Source organism: Phlebotomus argentipes, unplaced genomic scaffold (assembly GCF_947086385.1).
Source record: "Phlebotomus argentipes unplaced genomic scaffold, Phlebotomus argentipes genome assembly scaffold_18, whole genome shotgun sequence".
Classification (NCBI taxonomy): domain Eukaryota; kingdom Metazoa; phylum Arthropoda; class Insecta; order Diptera; family Psychodidae; genus Phlebotomus; species Phlebotomus argentipes.
This window is the reverse complement of record NW_026776177.1, coordinates 18,613,803-18,638,796: the sequence shown is the minus strand read 5'-3', so window position 1 is coordinate 18,638,796 and position 24,994 is coordinate 18,613,803. Positions and strand designations below refer to the sequence as shown.

General features: G+C 40.0%; 4 protein-coding genes across 5 annotated transcripts; 2 read left to right on the top strand and 2 right to left on the bottom strand.

The window, feature by feature from the left end:
- Positions 1-150: 150 nt before the first annotated feature.
- Positions 151-3,360, bottom strand: LOC132259712 (germ cell nuclear acidic protein). Of its 2 annotated transcripts, none has more exons than XM_059757445.1 (4): positions 3,268-3,360; positions 1,890-3,134; positions 869-1,826; positions 151-797 (listed from the first exon to the last, which is right to left on the bottom strand). In XM_059757445.1, the coding sequence occupies exons 2-4, from the start codon at positions 3,118-3,120 to the stop codon at positions 278-280; spliced, it is 2,709 nt and encodes a 902-aa protein (XP_059613428.1). In that variant the 5' UTR covers positions 3,121-3,134; positions 3,268-3,360; the 3' UTR covers positions 151-277. The 2 variants fall into 2 exon arrangements, with proteins under 2 accessions (XP_059613428.1, XP_059613427.1); XM_059757444.1 differs by having other exon boundaries at positions 3,198-3,354.
- Positions 3,361-3,444: 84 nt separating this feature from the next.
- LOC132259593 (uncharacterized) lies at positions 3,445-6,128 on the top strand. The gene is made up of 4 exons (XM_059757292.1): positions 3,445-3,650; positions 3,709-3,826; positions 3,893-4,747; positions 4,810-6,128. The coding sequence occupies exons 1-4, from the start codon at positions 3,565-3,567 to the stop codon at positions 5,890-5,892; spliced, it is 2,142 nt and encodes a 713-aa protein (XP_059613275.1). The 5' UTR covers positions 3,445-3,564; the 3' UTR covers positions 5,893-6,128.
- A 146-nt stretch (positions 6,129-6,274) lies between these two features.
- On the top strand, positions 6,275-8,165 carry LOC132259469 (WW domain-binding protein 11-like). The gene is made up of 4 exons (XM_059757113.1): positions 6,275-6,408; positions 6,476-6,601; positions 6,664-6,761; positions 6,818-8,165. Exons 1-4 carry the CDS (start codon positions 6,345-6,347, stop codon positions 8,108-8,110), a joined length of 1,581 nt encoding a protein of 526 aa, XP_059613096.1. The 5' UTR covers positions 6,275-6,344; the 3' UTR covers positions 8,111-8,165.
- Positions 8,166-9,193: 1,028 nt separating this feature from the next.
- Positions 9,194-24,261, bottom strand: LOC132259453 (uncharacterized). The gene is made up of 5 exons (XM_059757092.1): positions 23,973-24,261; positions 16,301-16,537; positions 12,956-13,034; positions 12,418-12,611; positions 9,194-9,647 (listed from the first exon to the last, which is right to left on the bottom strand). Exons 2-4 carry the CDS (start codon positions 16,419-16,421, stop codon positions 12,545-12,547), a joined length of 267 nt encoding a protein of 88 aa, XP_059613075.1. The 5' UTR covers positions 16,422-16,537; positions 23,973-24,261; the 3' UTR covers positions 9,194-9,647; positions 12,418-12,544.
- Between the last annotated feature and the right edge of the window lie 733 nt (positions 24,262-24,994).

The window sequence follows — 24,994 nt, the reverse complement described above, 5'->3', positions numbered from 1 at the left end:
ACATTCACGTGTAGATTTGTTGAAATCTCTACTTTTGCGATTTTCGCAACTTTTTCATGTGCAAAGGAGTAAAGAACCTCTAGGAAATTTCATTCTCAGCATTTTTCACGACAGAATTTTTAAAACAAATGCCTTTGACTTCTAAGGCCTTTATTACAAAAATATAAGTAATCTCAAGAAGTGATCTTGTTGTGTTTATAGAAAAAAATACTTCAAAAATTTCATTATTGACTATAAAAGACAGTTCAAAAAAATATTTAGCATCACTTACACACAATTACTGCAGTTTCTTGTCTAAATTAATTTTCGCGAATTCCTGACTCAGGATCTTCATTGTCTCTGCATGGGTGTTTTGAGGAGTCTTGAAAATTCTGTACTTCTCCTTAACAAACTTGGCAAATCCACTCACCTCACGAACTGGCGTACGGACAACCTCACCTTCCTTGTTCTTCTTGTTGAGGAACACTTGAATAGCACCCTTGCAGTATTTGCACTGAATATTCTCCACTTTCTTCGCCTTGGAGTGCATTTGAGTCTTCGCCCCGCAACCCATGCATTGATAAGTGTACTTGTACTCAATATTGTACTGATGAGAGACGGTAATTTTGGGCAACTCCGGGAACACAGTATTGGCTCGTGATGCCCACTTCTTCCAGTTCATCGCGTGACCCTTCTTCTCACCATCGAATATCCAAGCCGCTGCGTGACACAACTCGTGAATGAGAGTGCAACGAAGACGATCAGCACTCGTCAGGACTTTCTCACTCAAGTCTATTTCGGCCAGTCTTACGCCATTCCTGGAATGATTTGCCCAGAAAAATGTATTTAAGTATCTGCGAACTTTGCTTTTGTGAAACTGAAAACTCACCTCGACATATTCGTGCACCGTCCCGCCGTCGTTAGCAGCTTCTTATTCCACCTGATGCCCACTTTCAGTTTCTTATCGAACACTTCCTCATTGTACAGTTCATACAGTTTTGTGGTCAGTTCTTCCTTGGCCACACGATAGTTCTCCCTCAAGTGCAGCGCCACGGGATCAGCCAAGTGTTTCACAGTGGTTGGATTCAATGATACCAAAAATCCATAGCATTTCCTTGGATCTCTCGCAACGTGAACAGGCGACTCAGTTGCGCGATCCGGAGTCTTCTTGGGAGTCGTTGTCTTCGAGGCTTTCTTGACCGCGTCCAGCTTCTTATTGATTGGTTTGGGTGTCTTAAAAGGCATGAGCCAGCTCGGAAGAGGTGCAATAACTTCATCCTCAACTGGCTTGAATGTTCCTCTTCTCTCTCCATCGCCATCATTTGCACGTATCTCATTTTCTTGCTCGTACAGCTTCTTCGAGAACAACTTTCTCTTCGTCGATGGCTGTGGTTTGTCCTCAGTGCCGAAAATTTTATCTTTAGGAGTGGAAAATTCACGACTTTCCTCTCCTCGCGTTGGAGATCTATTTTCGAAGATAGTGTTGTCACTATCGCTTGACGCATTCTGTGTGAAGTCCAAATTCTTCCTCTGCTTCACCTTCCTTCGGACATTCTTTTTCGTGGGCTTCTCGTGAGGCGAGGATTCGGCTGAAGAGCTCTCTGAGCCACTCTGTTGCCATGATTTCTGAGAATCACTTGAGAAATCTCCTTCTGCCTCTGATTCAGTATCAGAATCACAAATCTGAAGGAGTCTCTTATACTTTGAATTATCCTTTACACGTCTCTGCTTTCGAGGGGTGGTCTTCGGTGTGTTCTTGGGTGTGTCTTTTGGTCTTGTAACAGGTGAATTTCGATTCTTAACATCAAATCTCGTGGATTCCAGATCAGTTCTGAGATCCCTCTGAACTGTGAGAGAAAAATAAAATTAATACAATGGCAAACCACTCAAATCCGAGATGAAATACTTACACACATTGTAGTTTGTCTTATTTTTATCCACATTCTTTTTCTTCAATGAACTTAGCACTTCTTTCGTCTTCCAGGCATCACCGTAAGTATCATTCAAGATTTTTTCCATCTCTTCATTGATTTCAAAACTTCCTGACTTCTTATCAGGCTGCTTTGCTGCACCTTCATCACCATCATCATTGTTCTGGTCACTCTCCTCGGAAGATGACGATACTTCGCACTCCTCAATTTCTATATTGATCCGAATCTTGGCGGAAATATTCACTATCTGGGATTTTTCTTCCATATTCGTAGGCTTCGTGGTGTTTTTTCCCTTCTCGATTCCAGAATCAGTCTTCTTGTCCTCTTCATCCGCCTCTGCTTCAGTTTCAGGGAGACTGACTGGTGTTATAGGCTCAGCTGGACTATTCCCAATGGTTTCATCCGTGTTCTTCGCCAGAATCTCTCTGATAGTGGGCTGTTCGGTCTTATTTATCTCCTCATTTGCCTCTGCTTCAGTTTCGGGTAGACTAACTTGTGTTACTTGCTCAGCTGGACTTTTCTCAATATTTTCATCCGTGCTCTTCGACAGTAACTTATTAGCGCTGTAATGAGGCGACAAAGTCTCTCTGATTGAGGGGATCTTGTCGAAGAATGCATTCAATCTGTGCTCAACAGTGCTGCTGAGACTCTCCTTTGGATTCAACTCACTCACGATAGGATCAGAATCCTTCAGTGGAAGCTCATCTTCGCTGCTTTCTTCCAAAACAATGATTTCCGGTGTGTCTTCGGCAACTTCCTGTGATGTGTCCTCCTCCTCTGACACCTCATCAACATTTGTGCTGCTAATGGTCAGGATAGTGACCTCAGCCCCCTCATTTCCCATCTCCATCTCTCTCCTGAGGTGCTCAGATAAACGCTCGTCGGATGTGATATTCAATGATGGCATGTTTAGTGTATTCGCTGAATTTTGGGTGGGAATTCCAAGATCTCTCATATCCTTCTTAATTTTCTCTACTGATTTCACTATATTGCTAGTGGGGGTCTTTTTGGGTGGCGATTTGATGCCCAACAAGGACATCTGAGTATTGAGTTCGCTGCAATTTGTCTCCTCCGGAAGCTCTTCTTCGCCACTCTCATCATCAGTCAGGATATTGGATTTTTCCTTTCCCTTGTCTTCCTCGAAAAGAAACTCCTGCGTGCGATCATCCACGGAATTCTTCTGATCATCTTGACACCTCCTTCCCAGCATTAGCTTAGTGAATTCTGAGAAAAAACAAAAAAACAAAATAATCACTCACACTCACTGCCAGGCTCCAAATTATTTACTTTTACGAATTGTTATGGGGATTTTCGTGGGGTCCACACTTTTTAGCAACTTGTACTTGGAGTCCATTACCTTTTAGTAAATAGACGTGGAAAAAATATAAAGAAATTCACTGAAAAAGTCATACAAAAGCAAAAGAACGCCACGGCACGGTTGATTGTTGTCAGAAATATGAAACGGCAGGGCTGCCAGATGCGATGTTCAGAATTCTGAACTTTTCTTATCAGGCAGCACCAAGTGCTCAGTTGGGCTCAGATTTCTTCGTGTGTTTTGTGGAAAATGCGTGAGGCTGTTTAGTGCAGAGAAAAGCCCTTTCAAATTGATTTTTACTGCCTAAAGTGAAGTTTGGATTACAGTAGTGATTCAGTTATGTTTACTAGTGCCATAAATGGATGGAGTGTGCTTGTATTTTCTGCAATTTTGATAGTTTTCTCAAACCTAACCTTCAAGCTGAGGTAAGTAAATGCCGGTCATTCTGCAAACAAACACATTTTCATTGAATTCTGTCTGCAGGAAGAGATTCCCGATAAAGGTGAACTGCTGGTTTTGCAACATAAACACAAGAGTACCGTATATTCAGAGAAATTCATGGATTTGCAAGCATTGCGATCAGTATAATGGGTTTACTCCGGTAAGTAAAGATCATTTGTTAATGTCCGTAAATGGATTTCTTCTTATATCTCTGGATTTCTCATAGGATGGTGACTATAATCGAGACATCCCTGCTCAATATTGCGCAAAATTAAATCGAACTCCTAAGCCACAGCGCAAGAGTCACAATGAGACATCGCGGGACATTTCGTCAAATGGCTTGTGTGAGAGTTGCAACCGAAATCAGGAGCTGAAAGTGCAGCAATTGGCGTCCTTCATTCCGAGAAATGAGAGGACATTCGACAAAGAGGTGGAGGCGTTTAGGAAGCACCTGGACGAGGCATATTCATTGTGCCCAGAATGTAAAAATGTGCTCAAAAGGAAACTCAATAGAGTGAAGAGGAAGATTCTCAGTCTCCTGACAAACACACTGAAATCAGCATCTGAGCGAATTACAGTTGCCACGAGAGATGAACCCTTAACAGTGATGCACAATGTTGCAATCTATGCTGTTATCGCTATGGCGGCGTTGAATTTCCTCAAGACGTGCCAACGAGCGAAATCACAGCTCGATTTCAATGAGGCACTGCCATCGTGGGTGGCCTATGCAGAAAGCCTCGTTCAGTACACTTCGGCGACGCTGGAGATTCTTCTTGTTCTGGCAAACTACTTGAGCTCGCAGTTTTCGGCACTTCTTATGAACATTTTCACCATTATCATCACTCCAGTGTCAGCGATGTTGGATCCTGCCAATATTCTCGATGGCAAATTTGTTGAAAGAATGACTTTCGATGAACACTTTGCCATCCAACTCCTGGGAGTTGTCTTATCGCTATGGATTCTGATTGAGAGCAATTCTGGTCATCAGAAGAACAAGGCAATCGCGATGTTCGTGGTTTGGAGTGCGAGTCTGCTTGATAACTTCCTAGAACAGCATTCTTTGCTGACAGATTTATTCTTCGTGAGTATTAATTGGAGCTTAGAAATGTACATGATCTCTAGGAATGTGATTTTTCTTATCAGGTTCTGCTGTCTGTGACTACTTTAGCTGCTTCTTGTTGGAATGTTTCTGATGAGTCAACAAGTGCTCGGGATATTGTGGACATGAACAAGAGCTTTCACCGCATTTACTCAGACTGCAGTGACGTCGAGGAAGAGGATGAATCTGAAGAGTTGAGCACAGACTCTGTGATATTCCGCGATAACAAACAGCATTCTATGCGGAAGTTTATCGACAGCAAACATTCCTCGCCCGTATCGCCGAAGGAGCGAAGTAACGAGAGTCTCAACGATACTTTTCACTCAGTCACTTCCAGTTTCCCGAGGAATCATGGGGAGACAGATGGTCGCAGCAGCAGGAACAGCATCTACTCGCCGAGTATACGCAAGAGTGCTCACAAATTTGGCGAATGCACACTCAAGCCGGCCAATTCGTTGGACAATATCTCACTCTTCAATGATACTTTTTACAGTTTCGACAATAGGAGTCACTTTAGCGACTTGAACTCCACTTTCAGTGACTTCAAGTCCGTCCAGGGATTGCCGACGGAGGAGGTTAACTCGGCAATTAGAAAACTGAGGATTGATGATGCTGGAGGATTGACCAGAGTGTCTCAGTTGAATCTCTGGCAGACTGCAAATCCACTCAACCAAATGCACCAACAAAGACCGACTTTTGTCATGTCGCACGCAAAAATGCCTACTCAAAGCCTGACGTCGCAGAACTCGTGGGTTGCCGGAGGTTTCTGGAGTGGCTCACCGAAGAAATCTCTCATTCGCAGTCACATCCTGAATACTGCCACTGTGGATGAAGAGTTCCAGCTAGTTGAGTCGCGCTGCTCGTCTCAATCGTCTGGCTTCGAGTCCAGGCCCAATTCTGTCCAGGAGAATGGAGGGACACAGAATAACTCTCGCGAGAGCTCAATTTGTGGCGATGCTGAGATCAGTTCGGCATTTGCTGAAGCACCCCAGAGGAACTTTAATAACATTCCTCTGTACGCTACCAAGAGGAGTGCTAATTTAATTAATAGACCAAGTCCTGTGTTCCCAGTCATTAACTCCAGCACACAGGCGTTCATCCATCCTTCTATGTTCGGGAAGAACTAACATACCAATGCTGATTTGCATTGAACACTAAACTGCCAATTCTGTTATATTTTGATACAGCGGAGAAGAGTTTTGGGTTAATCAATCGTGTTGAACTTAAATTAATTAATGCAAAGAAAGTGAATTTATGGGCTTTTTCTATTACTTTTGTTTCTGTGAATAGGTTAATAAGCGAATATATAAAGTATGTTTTTGTGAATTAAATAAAATATCATGAAATAAAAGAAAGAAAATAACGTAAAAAAGATTTTACTTATAAGAAAAATTCTTGTTGGGCGAAAACCTAGAACTGGCGCAAATTCAAAATAGTTCGTAACATGCATGCAAGTCGTATTTGTGCATTTTTCTAAACACTCTTTCTGGTAACACTAATTTAGTGTCAAGTCGTCTGCAGTGTTTTGAAAACAGCAATAGTGATTTTTCTCGGTTTTACCCTCAAAAATCCGTAAAAAATGGGTCGTAGGTCAATAAATACCACCAAGAGTGGTAAATACATGAATCCTACAGATCAAGCTCGTAAGCATAACAACCCAGAGTGGTGTATTTCATACAATACTGAGCACTGTTTACTTTTCGCTTTCAGGAAAGGAGGCCCGGAAGAAGGAGCTGAAGAAGAACAAGAAGCAGCGGCAAATGGTCCGGGCGGCAGTGCTGAAGGGAAAGGATCCCTCCCAGATTATCGAGGAGATGGAAAAGATTGATGAGATGGGTAAGTTTCATGGTTAAACACGTTTGTCCGGGACGTAATGGAGTTTTTCCGGTGTCTTGTAGAATACAACGTGTATCAGCCCTCACCGCTGAACGAGAAAGTCCTCAAGGAGAAGAGGAAGAAGCTGAAGGAGACTTTCGATCGTGTCATGCGACTATATGTGAGTTTAGCCATTCCGATATCAGGATTGATTCTAAAGTTCATTTTACCCGGCAGCACACGGACGATCCGGAATTGTGGGCAGAGCTGAAGCGGAAGGAAGTGGAGTATGAGAAGAGGCGGAACAAGAAGGTGCAGTACTATGAGAGCGTCAAGCATGCACAATCTGTGCAAATTGATGACATTCCTCTGCCACAAATGGCTGAATCGGCGCCTTCTGTTCCCTCTCAAGGCGCTGGGAGCAATTTTAGTGCTCAAAATCGTATTCCACTGCCGCCAACTTCTGCCCAAGTTGCGCCCTTCGTGCCCAATGTCCAACAGAGCATCTTGAAGAAACCACCCGAAAGCAGAGAGGACAAATCAGCACAGAAAACGAAGAAAGACACTCCTGGATGCCCACCTGGACCGCCGCCAAATCTCTTGGACATGCGAGAATTGGACGAGGATTACGATGAGGAGCCAAAGCCTAAGAAACTGAAATCTATACGTTTCTCCGACGAGCCGAAAGTGAAAGAGAAGTTATCTGAACCGTCTGAGGATGACTCAATGAAGCCCACGTCTCTGCAACAGAGGATACTGGCTCTCTCAGGGCAGAACATTGATGATTTCATGAAGGAGATGGAGAGTGTCCAGAAGAAGAAGGAGCAAGAGAAGAGTGTCGAATCTGAAGGGAATTCAGAGAAGCAGAAAGAAAAGGTTTCTGAAGTTAAAGAAACGCCAGTTAATCCTCCATCACTTCATCCGCCGGGAATCTCTCTTCCTGGCGGACCACCACCTCCTCCTATTGGTCTTCCTCCAGCACAGATCTTCAGACCACCTCCTCTGCGTCCTGGAATGCCTGGTATGGCCATTCGCATGCCTCCTGGACCGCCACCAGGGCGCCCGGGCCTTCCGCCTGGCCCACCACCGGGAATGCCGCCACGGCTAGGCATCAGGATGCCTCCAGGTCCACCTCCGGGAATGCCACCGCGCCACGTGAAGAGTCATCATCATCAGAATCCGATGGGTGGCAATATTCTGTCAGCTGGGCCTCAGCTGGTATCCTCCAAGGATCCAAAGAGCGCCACGATCACGGCCAAACCGCAGATTCGTAATCTCAGTGCCGACGTGACGAGATTCTTGCCGGCTGCGCTGCGCGGGAGGCGCGAGGAGAAGCAGAAGACGAAGACACAGCATGTGCAGCATCCGCAGTACAGTCAGTTTTCGCACGTGCGAGGCCCTGAGCAGATGGGACAGATGCATCCGAGCATTATCGCGCCGGCGACTGGCGGGCCGCCGGTACAGAAGAAAGGACCGACGAAGGATGACGCTTACATGCAGTTCATGAAGGAAATGCAGGGATTGCTTTAGAAGACGTGACAAATTGTGAATGAAAGTGTAGTCAACGCAAATAAAGATAAGTCATGTCGACTGCATACACGCTTAATCTACCTCTCTTCGCCGCTAGGATGAAGTACACAAGTCTTGGAAGTGTTTATCTCTTGATTTCCAGCAAATTTTATTCATCGTACTCATCTTTTATTCGAGTGATTTAATAGAACTCGGTCACATTCAGTGGAATCAAGTCAGAAATCACTTACAGCACTGAATAAATTCAGTAGTTGACTGTAGGAAACACAAGTGGATTGATTTGATGGCTTCTTGGGCGGTGTGGAAAAGATAAGAAGCCGACTAGAGTGTGGCGAAATGCTCACAAGCAATCACGCTTAAGTAAATAAGGAGAAATTTCTGTTTGTCCTCCCATCAAACATCCCTTATTTTCGACGTTTGCTTCTGCACGCCATTCACCTCGGAGATTAGTTTAGTTAGATGTTTGACAGAGAATTCCCTACAAACAAAGTGTTATACTTGGTGTTATATGAGCTTTCACGAGAGGTGAGTAATTTGTTGTAGAATTTTGAAACTTCTCAAGTGACCTCATTTGAAGTTAATCGTGGCGAAAATTCTCTAGTTAAAATTTCATACAAAACTTTTCTGTAGAACTTTTGCTGGATTATTGGGTGAAAACAACTTTTTTTTTATCAATTTGGAAAGTGTGTCATGACGAATTTTGCCAGAACTATGAAGTTAAATTGTGAAAGTGATAAATTTAGAGTGCATAGCCAAAAAAAAATGTGTGTACTGAACTTATCAAGAATTATATTGGGAGTTAGAAAATTTCTCTCAGAAACAGCTCAAAGGATGATTGAAGTTGGAATTTATGTGAGCAAACTCGGTTAATATTCGTACCTTTGCTATGCTTTCTTGCCTGATTCCTTTGACTCCAATAAAATAATAAATAATCGGATCTAGTAGACGTGATCCAATCATTGCGGAGCTTTTTCCCAGTTCTGCAGAAGAATTCTCAAATGGGATGAAAGTCAAGAGTCTACAAAAAAAAGTTCTGAGAAACACAATATATCTAATATATATTTTAAATAAATTATTACAACTTTATCGTGAACCTCACGAAGTCTTTTTCGCTCCTTCACCGTTGCACAAGAAAATCTTTACACCATGCATTTTCCCTAATCTTCTTTTGAAAACAAGATTTTCTTTACATTTATTTACTTTTACATTGAGAAACTCGTCTACATAAATCAATAGTAAAGTCTACTTGTATTTATTCGGGTAAATATTTATGAAACTATTCCACTTTATACATTAATAGCATTTCCAATTAAGTCTACGCGTTCTCTTCTCAAGAGATGTCTTATCATGCTTTGAGCACGGAACAAAATGTATTACATACATAGAGTTTCTAGGACGAAATGACGTAAATTAAGTACTACAAAAATAATACTGTGACTTTAAAGTTGCGGGAATGGTGTCAATTATATGATTTTGGTCCAAATCTATATGTAATCATCGATGCAATATTCGCTCCTTTGATCCCTCTGGGAATTCACTGAAAAAGAGAAGAGGAAATTCGTTAAATTAAATTGAGTTCTCGCAATATTTGTGCAAATTGCAGGAAAAATCTCAGGATAGACTCAATTCCACTCTCAATGAAGCTTAACCAGAAGCTCACGTTATCTGCATCTGATTTATTTAACTGGAAGCATACACATTTTAAGGAAACGTTCGTAAGTTTGGCTGGAAAAAGTTAGTTAAATTACTCTAATTTGTGTCCCACAAGTAAGTGTGAATTGTAATAAGAGTGTTACTTCACAGCGTGTAAATTTATATGAGGATTCTTTCAGTTCAGCAACTATGTTCTTGGAAAGTTGCTGAGCGAAGTTGTATCATTTCATGCATTGTATTGCTCAACCAGCGAAATAATTCATCGTCTTCTCCACGAGCCGCCGCAGAGAAAAGCTCTCAATTTCAATTTGTATGCCAATTACAAATGCAAATGTGAATTTCTCGCAACGGAATGAATATGCACATTCGTAATTTGGCTGGGAATTCACAAAAGCCAGCAACGATGCGATAACAGGATCACGTATGGGTTTTAGGAGTTTGTTTTGTCAGTGTGAAACTCTGTCTGGAATGGGTGGTTGATAGCAGTATCAACAACAACCTCTCGGAATGACAATGGCTTTTGCCAAGTGCATTTTAGAAATTCGCTAAACTACTTTCGTGAGCTCAAGCGAAACTTGCTCCTTATTCTCTCATCTACAATGCTAATGGCAAAGCTTTCAGCGGAATTCCTCGAATATTTCCTGCAATTTCGTGCAAATTCCCATCCGGTTTCTAAAAGTTATTTCAACAGCGAGATGAGTAAATAGACAAATACTTTAGATGCGACTAAATTAGCCGAATTTTTCCTCTTGAATGCCTGAAACATCTTCAAATAAGTGTTTAAATCTACTCATATAAATATTTGAAGTTTCATCAAGAAGTTCAAATTGAAAAACCATTCCAGTCTTGCGGGTCTACAAGCAATTCAAGTGAGTTGAAACTTTTTGCAAACAACCACATTATGTACATTGTACGAAAATAAGAATTAATCAGAAAAGTTCTAAAAGCTCGGATGTTTGGGAATGAAAAATAACAAACCCTTGAATACTGGAAATGTTCCAAATACATTGTCTATTGACGATTCACTCGTTTCATTCAATTAATATGCAATTGCTAATGAAAACCCCAACCAAAAGCATTCGTTTGATTTGTCGTCGCTTGTCAACACAATGTCAATGTAATGAAATTAATATTTGATGGAAATTGGCTCCTGGAAGCCCATAGGCCTTCCCATAGGGAAGGCTTTAGAGAGATGGAGAGATGGAGAAACACATGCTAAAACGGGAACAGAGGATTTTAATTGGAGAAAACCCAGAATTATTTACCCAATTAGTCGTATTTGTGATCTGACTTGTATAGTGGTTCTAAGCGTACACTGAATGCTGTACTTGGGATGAATAGCAAAGGTGGGATGGTCGATATTATACCATCAATTTCCCTGTAACGGGAAATTGCCTTTAATTGCATTTGGCTCTTGCTTTAAATGAATTTTCAGGACAAATTGTGATAAACTACATAATCGCGTGTAGAAACACTATACCTACTTGACAGAGATAAATTTCATATCACATTCACTGGGAATGTTGACAAACTTCTTCCGGGCATTTCGTACATTACATTTATATATATTTTGGAGTGTCAGTGAAATGCCCTCGGCTGACAAGTGAGAGCATCGTAATTACTTAGAACGGTCCTGATATCTCATTTCATGACACATGCACTGATTCCTTGAGCAGTTTATCTAATGGCACATGACGTGACTTCTCTCAGATTTCGCAGGAATTCTGCACAGTAAAATTATTCACACAGCATCGCAGTTGGGCTCTAGAGAGCTCATAGAAGTGGTGTTCAAGATAGTGGAGTAGATGAAGTTCTCTTCATTTTTATCGAAACCTTTGATCGCACGTGCAAAAAGTGCATTTATTTTACACTATCAAACTGAAAGTGGCCTTAATAAAATGATTTCAGTTCCATGCAATAGTGCAGATTTTCGGAATCATTTAATTATTCAATTGTATGATTGTTTAGGGAAAACACGAGTCTGGTTGTTGGTTAATATATCACACTATGGGCACATCATAGGTCATGTAGAGCATAAATATTGGACTTTAATGCAATATTCATACTTCGTAAATCCAACATAATAAATTACTCAAATATATTTTGCCATATTCGTCAATAAATCGAATTATTTGAACTATGCATTCCAATTAAGGTGTTTGAATAGACTCTTATAATTGAACTATAAATATACAAAAAAAAATTAGTTCTGGTATTTGATATTTTCGATATGTTTTGACGTGAAAAGAGCAATTAAAGTAAACATAGCCGTGATGAATATTATTCCTTTGGGGTTAATCTCTGTTTTATCACTTGTAATTTCGAATTGCATGCATTGAAGCGCATGTATAGATTAATATGTGTGAACGTTAACCACATTTGACCGGAAGGAAATGTCAGATCAGAGAACAACCGAAGGGTTGAGCAAATACCAACCATTGTTTGCGTGGTAACAAAGGGTTGGGAAAAAGCTTCAAGCTATTGTAACAAAGCATATATGTACATTCATACCATAGCTGGACATTGTGTGTCACTCTTGCCAAGTCTTTTATTTAATTTTCCCGTATTAATGTTTAGTGAAATATAATTCTTCTCTCTCTCTTTCACTCTTTTTCCGTGTTGCTGTGGCATTATGATTCCATAAATTCACTCACCATTTGAAATGCTGGTGATGTCAATATGTAGTTGTTGAGCTTTCCCATGAAGTTGAGAGACACTTTATCCCACTCACAAATCACATTCGACGGGAGATTGATGTAAGTTCTTAAACAATGTTAAAACTTACGCTGTTATGTAATATTCCCGCCTCTTCTGACACTTCTCTCGCATTATATAGCACAGTGCTAAACTGAAGAGAGAAAGAGGAAAGCGAATTTTACACATTTGCGAGGCAAATAAATAATTACCCTAATAATGGAACTATCTGTATTGTTTGGTAATGATGCTAGGAAATTAATTAATTATTCCATGAGTGGATGTCACTCCGGGAAAATTCATCAAATAAATTGCATAAGTGTCGCTAGTATAATGCAATATTGTCTGAAAGTACACATTTTCTGATCGAAATGAGTTCACGCACATCCCGTTTTAATTAGCTTTCGAAATTGGTGATTTTATTACATGCAAAGTGAAATGCGCATAATTTTCCAGCAAACAAACCACGTTGGCGCTAATCAATAGATAGAAACGCACCTGATAAGAATAGCAATGGTGATGCCCATTCCTATGGACACGTAAATGATCTCCTCGTTGATTCCACTGTAGGAGCGCCCTAAAGGGAAGCAGATACATAAAAAAAACTCATTTGAATATTATGCGAAAAAACTCTTCATTCACACTTGACTTCTTCGGCGTGAATGAAATGTTCTTCCTGAGTGCGCTGTATTCATCGTGCATTCAGCGGAATAGTTCCGGAATTCAACATATGTGCTGCCTTTTTGTCATTCAGTCAAACGTGTGACTGGTGCAATGGCATAGTAAATATCCGTCCCAGTTAGAAGAAGGATAAAAGAAACCACTCACTCCATTCTATGTATTTATAGATCGAAACTTAGGTGTTAAGCTTACCACATAAGCATTGGGATTTGGGATTCAATGTGGAAGAAGAAAGTTTGAAGGAGTTAAGCCTTGTTTGTAACATTTCCGCTAAGATACTGATTTCATGTTATACGAAGACTTTCTATGAATTCCCTGAGATTGTTTCGTTATGGCAGGCGAATTCAAGGACAAAGTTATGCACTTTCAGTTCATAAATATATAATGAAGAAATCTTACTGAAATACTTGTAATTTACAAGCATATTACGAGATAATGTCAACTTGCAAAGCTCACCAACTTAGTGTTGCGTCGGAAATTTCCATATTGTTCCACAAGCTTCTGAAATGTTAAAGCATAGCGCAAAGCAGTGCAATGGTAGGATCAAGAGTGGAGAACCAATAAAGAGGACGCCAGGTGCAGAACTGAGTTGGAACTCCATAACCAGAGGAGATAAGTGCAGCAGTGGTGTTTGTCTGCTCAGGTGAATTTGGATGAGAAGCCACAAACGTTGATAATATATAACTAAATGTGAAATTTGAACCGGATGCAGAGTTCAGCGAATGCTTCCAGTGCAGGATTCAAATTCACCTGTTGTTAATACTCAGTCCACGTTGCAAATGTATTTAATTGAATGTGACTTTAATGATGAAAAATTAGATAGTAGATTATGATAAAATCTGTTATGGAGAGCACAAGAGTCTGCTCATAAGTTGAATTTACGAGTTTAGAATGTTCTGTAGGCGAGTGTTAAACCTTTCAGCTTCACTATATTCTCATGTGAAAGGACAAATTGTGGAAAAGTTCAGCAAAATATACACAAACATTTCGCACAGAAGTTTTAAAAAAAATAACATTGACCGGTACAATAGTGACAATGCCAAAGTGTGAAATTTCTGTTTGTTTAATCAATAAAGTGATAAATAATTTCGCGTTCATGAAATGGTCAGTGTGGCCAATTGACGAAAGCAGAAACAATCCAAGTGAAGCCTGATTAATGTTCCTGTCGATGACAGGGAAATTATCGTAGGATTAAGAAACAATTCCCAACGCCTAAACACGTCGTTTGTTGATGTGTCTGCTCATTTGCTTGAAAACGCTTCATCACTGGAACAATCGATAGCAGCGTTCGCCACGATGGCGTGATGGAATCATTCATAAGAAGACGAAACTCGAGAATGTATACTGTGACCTCCTTTTTGCATCGCTTCTATTTGACGAAGCCTCCTTTTGCCATCCCCCTTGGCACAATTCGAAAAATTCCCGACTAAAAGATATCTTTCCGGTAGTTTTGCTGCTACTGGAAAAGCTCCAAGGGATGATTGCCAGGTCAAATTAAGGGTCTGCAGACGCGTGTGGACAAAGAAATGTATAGACAAAGAGTCTTCCTCATATAATTAAGACAGTAATTGCGGCAGATGTGACCTACAATATTTCCTCTCAGCTTAATGAGTACATTGAGTGAACTTGTCGATTCGAGTGTGAGGAATCACACCACAGATATTGCAGGATCATTAATTAAATCTGCATTGTACAGAAGGCTCCTTGAGAGTGCAATTATTGAATAAGTGCACACTCATGTCGTATAATTTAATTGTAAGAGTAATGAAGTCATTGAGTGAGAGGAATTAAAGAAGAGAGACATAAATACTACTTCATGAACATCAAGATATTTTCGCAATCGTTAGTTTATTTTGCCCAAGTAATTGCCAAAGTTTTATACGATGTGCAATTGTAGAATGAGAAACTGTGTCGTTCTGGATTTTATGGTTTGTTACTAACTCAAGAAGTCCCTTAAAAAATGACCACAAGGAAGATAGATTTTTTGAGAACAACATTTTTGGCATCTAACCACGTGAAATGAACTTATTAATCTCATCATAACTATAAGTACCATTTATATCTTTGGATATTTTGCATTTATCACGAAAACTCCTTGAATTTGCATTACTTGAAGTTGATTTATGAATTTGTATTTCAAAATATTTTCAGAAAATTTACAATAAACGATAACATTTGCTCGCGAAAACTTTTGAATTGCTGTAAAGTTTTCAATACATGCTTGTTGGTTTGTTTGCCATAAAATTATATAATTTATTTTCACAATTTGAATTTCTTCAGATATAAAACGGTTAACTTTGTAGTGAACAGTGGAAAGTGTGGATAGAATCTGAAATTATAGTGTTTAAATCCCTTGACTGAGTGTAAATATTTGCATTGGATGTCGAGGGAATTTGTTTGAACATTGCAATATTTACACTGTATATTGAATTAAATTATGCTTTCACTGTGGAAAAGAACATCTTCATCGCAACAATGAGCAAACAACGTTCATAGCTCCCAGCAGAGGGTTGGTGAGAACATCACTAAACTCATCCCCAATTGTCTTTCACTCAAATTGACATAATACAATTTTCCCGATATTGATCTTGAATGCAAAGTTGAAACATTTTCCCAATGAATTTCATATGAGCTTTCCCAATATCATCTCAAAGTGTTTCTTGAGAAATCAATATCACTCTCTCAGATATTTACATCCAATAATATAAATTGGGTAGAGCTTGAATTGCGATTGATTTGTAGAGAAATGGGAAGAAACGCCAGACAGATCTCAACACTCGGGAAAATTTTTATTGCTCAATCTTCAGTGAAATATGAGGCTATCATTATTTTTCGCCACGATAATTTTCTTTCCAATTTACCAGTCGGTAAAAAGGGTCGTAGGAGGAAAATTTATATTAAAGTGTAACCTCATAAAATGTATGAAATTCCTTAACAGACTCATTTCTCCATGTACACCATATAGAAGTCGCACACATGCTGAAAAAAATCAATAGACACTAGAGAGAATGATTGAAACCTGATGAGGATGTTCTTCCATCAAATGGAGCCCTATTTTTAGAACATGTTGGGGTTTCCTAGAAGCCGTCTGGGTAATCGAAGAAAGTCATTTGTGTGAAGTCGTTTGCGCATTTGAGTGAAACTTCAACAGGAGTTTCTTACCACTGTAGTAATTGTTGTTGTAGCCAATTTTGCCAGCTACTCTGGTGCTCACAGGCTCCAGAAGGATACATAGGATGACACTGATGAGCATCCAAGCAGTAAATAATGCAGAACGCCACATCTTGTTGAGTATTACAGCCTCAGAGTCATATAAACCAATTCTGCTGTTTGAGTTCCCGCGCTCAATTCTTCACACCTTCAACATGAGCTCCACACGAAGCAGGAAGGTATGATTCTCTGAAAAATTGGCAATGATATACATCTCTTTAAAATTGCATTCACGAACAACGAAAGAAGCGACACAAAATTAATTTGAGACTTTTCATCTACTCTGTATACTTAAGTCAAACTTCTTTGATGTTCTCATTGAATAAAGCTCAATGATGAAAGTGCGAGGAAATTCCAAATGGATCGACTAATGAAATTTTCCTCCCTTTGATATAACAATTATCATGTGTGATTCGGGAAAAGCTTTTACATTCCATGAGTTGGAAAGCGGTGAAGAATGTAATGTATCAAGCATTTATATTAGCTCCATGAAAAATGTTGAAACAAAAGATGTGGGAAAATCAATAATTCCGCGTGTACCATTTGCCATTCTCCCTCAGGTGAGAAAGATAAATTGACACGTCGTCCTGGGTTTAGCGTTCCGGGGAATCCGTTCAAAAATATCTGTTCACATATCTTTCAATCCGCTCTCGTTGTGGGCAAATTGCTCGAATTGTATGTACACCTATAGACAATAAGTACTATATATTTCCCAAAATGTCACCCACAAAATTCGTGACCTGCAAATCAGTCATGCCCTCGCACATCATCTCTATGTGTCACAAGAAAGATGTATGATTTTTTTGATGAGACAAAACCCCAAAAATTTCCTCACCAGTGACAAATTACCTCTACAAGATGTTGCATGAAAATTGATGAGATTATAATATCTGAATTTGTTGGCGTCAAATAATTTAAAGTGAGACAAATTGCGAGGAAATGCTGCACATTATTCAATCCATTTTATTGGATATATAAGATAAAACTTAACTCATTCTGCTTTTCATAGGCCATTACGGCGATTTGAGCTTACGTATTTGTTCATTTTCAATTAGGATAATGAATTTTGGTGCTTCTGCTTTTGATACTTCTCAAATGAAATTCATGAAAAGTCTACAGACAACTCATACTTTAAGAACACAACTGAAGGATAAGATGAACTAGCAAAACGATGCGGGCTTTTATTACCTTTTAACTCAGAGAGAAAACACATAACGGAAAATATATTATAGCCAATATGAGTTTCATAGTTTCTTTTATAACACCACAATTCTCGCTGGGTGGGTGCTTATCGTTATTCTGTTTCAAATTATCTTTGTGGAGCCAGATTATGTTTAAGCATTTTCACATGTCCAATCAAAATTTTCTAGGGTTTCTATTAAAGCTCCGCCTTTTCGCCCTTTCACGTATTTTTTCTTGATTTTCACCCTTGATATGACCGAAAATATTTTACGCATACATACGTCACTGTTTTATTTCTCTCCAAGAAATCCGGTCTTACGAAAAGTAGAGCATTGTAAAGATTTATACAGCATCAGATAAAGCAGATTGTGAAAATGGTGAAAATATCATGAAGCAGTTGATGGCGCCGGTATGGAATAGTGATGGCACTAAAATGACGTGGTATTCCTCTTGTCCCAGCGTGTTTATATTTCTTGTGAGAATGATTGTGTGTGACAAGTTTGTGTGTGAAATGGGAGAAAGGTAAATTCACGGAATATATTGTTGTCACAAATAATAGTATATGCAATACCTTCGTAAAATGGATGTACATTCTGTCTTCAGTATTCAGAACTTTCAATGTCTCAATCTATCTCTACCCTTTGCTTCTTCTAGCAAAATAGCTTGTCGAAAAGCGACCATTTAGCACACATGCAAACAATACCCGAAGCTTATTCAAATCCATTGGCATGTACACTAAAAACACGTATAGAGTAAGTTGGAAAGCTTTTGACAATGCTCCGGAGCAGAGCTAATTTAATCACCGTGAACCGAAAAGATAGAATTAAATTTATCGGAATGCATTGTCCCACACGACAATGAAAGTTCCACAATGGTTTTCGTGGCAAATCTAAATGCTGTAAAAGCTTCTCACCATTCGAAGAACCGTAAAATTTCCACAGATTTACTTGCCGTCAGTTGGATGATGGAGAAACATGTACTATACAGAGTGTTGTAGCGTTCGATTTGCGTGACATTTTTGCCGAGGTTCACCAGCACTCAACTTGACAAGGGTGGAAGTTTTTGGCCCTTTACTTCACACCGTCTAAAAATAGTCTGTGCCGAGTGTTATATAGAAAGGATATATAGAATCCTTTTGAGCATCGTTTTACATCACTCTCATATTTTCATCTTATCTTTCCATTCCGCAGAGAAGGTCCTTTAACTACTGTTCTGCGCCTCAATGGTCGTTTTTCTTGGCATCGTATTTTGCCCATGGCAATAATGAGAAAATATCTCATCCAGTTCACTAATGAACAGCGATGAGAATCACTAGATTTTTCATGTAATAAGTATGCGATAGCTAGTTAAAAATCCTCATGAAAGGCAGAGTTTTTTTGCTAAGTAGAAAGTTCTCTTGAGAAGGCATGATTATTAAAGTGTTTTCAGTAGACGGCGTGTTTGAGATGTGTGAGGGGATGGGAGAAAGGATTAGGGACATCGTACAGCATCTTCTTCATCACTGTTCAGAGTCTTCTGAGCTATGAAATGTCGTACAAGGGAGTAGAATTAAACCTTTTCCACCCCTTACTTGTCGCGTGTGACTGAAATACGCCCACACTGAGTATTGAGTGAATTTAATCTCCTCCTAATCTATATAATAACAGCCAATAACACTTTGATTCACTCTTTATGGCGGCATTTCTCGTCTGCTTACTATTATTGGCAGCTTTATGCACACTTGCTGAGGGTTGAGAAAGTTGTCAAGCCTTAACAAGTTTCTTTGACCGCTTCGGACCATTTTCTGCATTCTCAGCATAACTTTGAGAGAGATTCATTACAGCAAACATTCCACATTTAAGTTGGGCAATTGAGGAACATTTCACTGTCTATTAATCACTGTCTCTGTTTTATGTTTAGAACAACTTCTATCACACCCTCTTTAAATTTGTTTCCCAATTTCCTGCTGAGAAAATATATATTTTACAGAAAAGCTTCTCATAAGTGTTGGGATGGAATTCTCCTAAAGTTTTTTTTCTTACAATTTGTGGAATCACTACGAAATGATCCACATTCATTTCACGTTACACTGAGACCGACGCCTTTGCGTTCAAAGACTGCCGAAGACAAGCATCGCCTAATCCTACCTAGAGCCACAAATGCTTGCTTCAGCTTCCTCTATCACGTCACGACTGACTCTCGGACTCGCGATCTCTCTATGCGTATGCTTTCTTCGGTCAGCCGAACCCGTCGGGATGAGGATTATGCTTTGCAGCATAAACTTATGGGAGTTCTTGAGGTGTTATTTATCCGTGGAGGAAATAATACCACATTCGGCCCTTCCTGCCTCGATCTCGATGGAGAGCCGTGAATGAAGGAGAATAACCGCCTGTTCACTAGCTACACTAACACTTCACTGCCTCATCCTGTCCTCATCCTGCTCATGCCTCATCCTGCTGACTCTGCTCCACACACAAGCTCGCCAACTTCGCCTCAACACTGTCAGATTCTAGGACAATTCAATCTCTTTCTTATCTTGTCACAGAATCTCACTGAGCTCTCTTATTTCTCTGCAACGATGACACTTTGAAGTGACAAAAACACAAGTGACTACTGGGCTTTATTCTCGAATTTGATCCCGTTCAATTTAAACACGTAATTCACTTCTTCAATGCGCAATTCAATTTCTACTCACTCTTAGGAAGATCTCTGACGAATGATGCAATGCTGTGAAATAGAAGGAGTGCAACACACGCATACACACAGCACCCATTCGGAGGCCTCCTTCAATCACCCGATCGCACAAACACATATTGTTGACTCGCTCACTCCACAGACAAATGAATATCTACAATTTCATCGCCCTCTCTCACTCTCACTCGCTCTCACGACTCGTGCAGCATAAGGATTTCTCTCCATTTTTCTCTCGCTGCTGCGCAAATTCTCGGGGAATCCCCGGCGATCCTCCAGCTCTGCTCCCTCATGCTCCTGGCTGCACCGGAACCTCGAAACTGCTCCTCACTTTCTGCTCCTTCAGCTTCACGGCACTTCACTTCCGCGGCAACACTTCACAACACACTCCACCAACACTTTCGCCTCACTGGCGACATATTGCATCACTTTTTCACTGCCAAGATGGGCGGCTTGGACTTCTATTCTATTCTATCCCACTTCTGATATAAATGTGGAATCACTACGAAATGATCCACATTCATTTCACGTTACACTGAGACCGACGCCTTTGCGTTTAGAGACTGCCGAAGACAAGCATCGCCTAATCCTACCTAGAGCCACAAATGCTTGCTTCAGCTTCCTCTATCACGTCACGACTGACTCTCGGACTCGCGATCTCTCTATGCGTATGCTTTCTTCGGTCAGCCGAACCCGTCGGGATGAGGATTATGCTTTGCAGCATAAACTTATGGGCGTTCTTGGGGTGTTATTTATCCATGGAGGAAATAATACCACAAATTTCAGCTTCCTCTCCCCAAAACGCAGAGGAAATCATGCCGGATATCGCCGTAAGGGTATTTTTCTCTAAACCTATTTCGCCGATTTGGCGAACAAAGAGAAAACTGGAGGAAATCAAGTGGCACTCTACAATCACGATTTCTGATCTCCATCTCTAGCTTTTGTCAGAGTCTGTTATTTCGCGATGGCACAAAAGAGAGGAAAGCCTCCTTCAGGGCACCTTTGATCTCCTTTTATGGATTACTTTTATAGTTTCATCAGCCAATTCGTTCGAATAATTTGATGAATAACACAACATAAAATATTTTATGTGCAAAACACAAGGCAAAACAAAAGGTCAAAGGTTATGACAATATTCTTACAATAGGGAGAGAAAAAAGAAACGAAGAATGGAGAAGAGTGCGATGAAAAATTTGATAATTTACGTAATATAAAAGCCTCGAAGTGTAGCTTTGTGACACACTTTCATTGAATTACATTTTTATTGGTCTCTTTTCATCTTCTCAACTGACACACAGTCGGAGAAAAAAAATGATATTTCTAAGCATTCTTTCCAATTTTCGTGGAACTTTCTCCCTACACGGACAACATACTTGTCGTGCTGAAATCCCAAATTGACAAAAGGAATTTATTTTTCTTTTAACTCCTCGGAAAGAGAATTTCCAAAGTCACTTTGCCATATCAGTATCGCTTCACATTCATTTTTTCATATTATTGCTTTTTGGTCGTGTTTTCTTTACTGAAAGTTCTGGAAATACAGGATTAAAGTCCACATAAAAATTCAAAAAATTCTTATAAAATATCACTTTTGCAATTTTTCTGAAAGTTTTCACTGTGACATCTTAAACGACTTTTTGATAACAAATTGCTTGGGACGAAGAGGATAAAACACCTCAGCGTGGGCGTTGACGCATCCCTTGGGATTGAGCTTCCGAAAGCTCGGCGGGGGATTCAATTTCACTTCGTCTTTTTTCCGTTCAGGTCAACGAAATTGTCTGTAAAAAATCCCTCATAATTTTTTATGCTTTTCACATACATACATATTTGTGGATTACCAAACTCTCGGCAGAAGTATCTACAGTGATATTATGTTCTGTAGAGGCTTGACATTAATTGTGTCATTATTTTTTTGTGTTGACGAGAAAAACAGTCATAAATCAAGAAAACAACCCTCGGGCTTTGTTTCTTGGATTAATTGTGTTTTCCACTGAAGCTCAGTGCTAATTAGAATTCAAAATTCATGGAAAATATATTTATAGTGTTTGCAATGTGTAGCATGAGGAGTTATTTTGGTTAAGATTGCACTGCCAAAATGTTTGCAATTCTCTCCCTGATGCATAAATTTCACGTTGAATTTCCGATTGTTGTGATTTTCAAAGTATGATTCTTAACTTTAAATATGCATATGTACGTAAATATGCAAAACGGTATGAGTAGCTTTAATCCAAATTTCCATTTAGTCGTGGTGAAATATGAATGTAACCAAGGGTGTGGTGATTGTCGCTCTGGGTGGTGTGGAGGTTGCAAGAGACTTTAAGATGCCCTTAAATTAGAGCATGAATAAGTGAAAAGTGTACATGATTAACCTAGCGTGGCCACTTTATATTCTCAGTTGTCTCATCTGCATTTTCGCATGTGGCTCAACATACAAACCCTACTTCGGGGATAATTAAATTCCTCTTCCCATCCCCCCTTTTTTGCTTGCCTCAGGGGTTTTCTCTCCACAAAGTCACCAAGGTAATATATCCTGAAAGTCCCCTCAGTGAGCGCACTTCCCAATTCTGCGAAAGCTAATGAGTGGGTCGTAAAATTATGATTCCTCTATTAAATGATCGTAAATCTGCTGAAAACAGCATCGGATATTAATCCCAGGTGTGGTCGAAGGTAAACCATGACATAATTATGATGCATGCCATGAATTGGAATCCCAGGTTAGATTTAACAATAATCTCTCAAATTGAGAACACCTGGAGTTTATTCTGGACCGCATTATTTGGTCAGTGAGGCATTTTATGGGTGTAGCATCGAATACTCAATCTTCCCTCCTTGACAGGCAAATGACTTTCCTCAGCGATATACCCAATCCACTCGTTTATGCACATTTTCCCGGGGGTAATTTCGATGCAAACGCTCGTCTGAACTTCCGAGTGAACAACTTTCAAAAGTCTTCGATGAGAGCACAGAGAATTGGCACTATATTTCATAGAGTAATATGCTTATAGTGGAGATAATTGCTTTTGCTTTTCTCCTCCTGTTTGACTTTATCCGCTTTATCCACAGCATAGAAAGCAGAATTGAGACAGATATTGCACTGTATTGATAAGTATTTGAAATTTTAATATGTACTTGAATATTCAGGCAAAATTGTTTAATCATAGGTTCAATTCATGGGAAATGGCAATAATGGGAATTTGTGTGGAAACGTTGGCTGAATTTATAATTTTCCTAGATGAGAAATATTTCCCATTTCAGCCATATAATTTCTGGAGAATCACAAGACCATAATGAAAATATCATTTTTATGGCTTTCATGGTTATTCATGCAATTCTGGAACTTGCGTTTTATGAAAACTACTCACATATTTAGTGTAAGGAAAGTTTTCATAAAAACTTATTTATGAATATTTAATTGTGCCCAAAGAACTTGTTCAGCTTCTACACACTTATAATCAAGGCTCGAGGAAATTTCTCACAAACAATTGAGCTCCGCTCCTGCTGCCGATTTTCCTCTGGCTTGATAAATATTTTGCGACTCAGATTGTGTGCTATATATAGATGGTTAGGTATATAGCATTTGTCGACGTGAAGTGTATTGTGGTGGGTAGAAAAAAGGCGATGGGGAGAAATTGATGATTTTCCTACGTATTTTACCCATTTTGCCTTTCTAGCATCTTTTTGGAAAAGTTGATAAATACAATTTGTGACGGGCTATTATCCATCATAGCCCAAATAATAGGCGCGATAAAGAGGATGAGTGCGTGTTTTAACATACTTGCTTAGCAAAAAAATTCCCAGAGGAATGTCCTCTGTCTGGGGAGATTTCGTGGCCTCGACAAGCTTATGAGATTCCTCCACTCTCGATGGTATGTGACTGGAAGGAGTGTCACAGAACGGTGGTAAATTCCAATTGTTTTGTGCGTCCTGGTGGAACGCCCTTATCACCAAAAACTTTCCACTCTGAACCCGTAATCCAGGATTTGGCGTCTGAGTGGCTCTCAAGCACTTCACAGGAGACTTCACGCTTGCTGGGCACGCGAGCGAAAGCGCAAAGCGTCTCCTCGGAGCTTCGGATGCTGCGAGACTGAAGTGGCTTTTGTTGTCTACCCTCGATCACGGGTGGCAAAGCCTGGGGTGGTGACGATGGGATGCTGCGCTTCCATAGAAACCTACTCCCTCTACTCAGTTGTGGGGCTTCGTCGGTTCCCCTCGTGGCCGCCCGAAGCCACCCGTTAGGGATGAATCCCCAGCTGAGAGAGGAGCAGGGCTGCGACTGAAATAGTCCTAGATTAGGATTGAAAACATACAATTCAAAGTACAAAGCTTTTAAAAATATGCAACTGAATCTAATTGCCTTCTAAATTCTGCTCAAAAGAATAAGATACTCAAAGGAAGCGAAAAATAGTGACTGAGAATCAACATAAATTAGTGTTTTCGACATCTACAAATCCTCTCCGCTCAACTCGAATCCCAGGAAAATGAGAGTTCTAGCATGGATGAACGAGCGCGGTAGAAAATTCTTCAGGAAGCAGTAAAAATTCCACTACACTTACCCATTTTATTGCCAATGTGCCGATTTGCTCTGTTTCTCCCTTCTCAGCACTGGAAAAGTCATTATCACGGTCTTTCTACTCCACACGATGCTCATTTTCCCGCGCGTCATCATCTTCGACCACCAACGAGCATGAATTTTCACACGAGTGTGGCAGGAAACCGCATTTAAATCGGAGCGGAAGTTATGCATTGTGGAGTACTGTAACTATTGCTTGAACTATTGCGTGGGGAGGAAAAGAACCC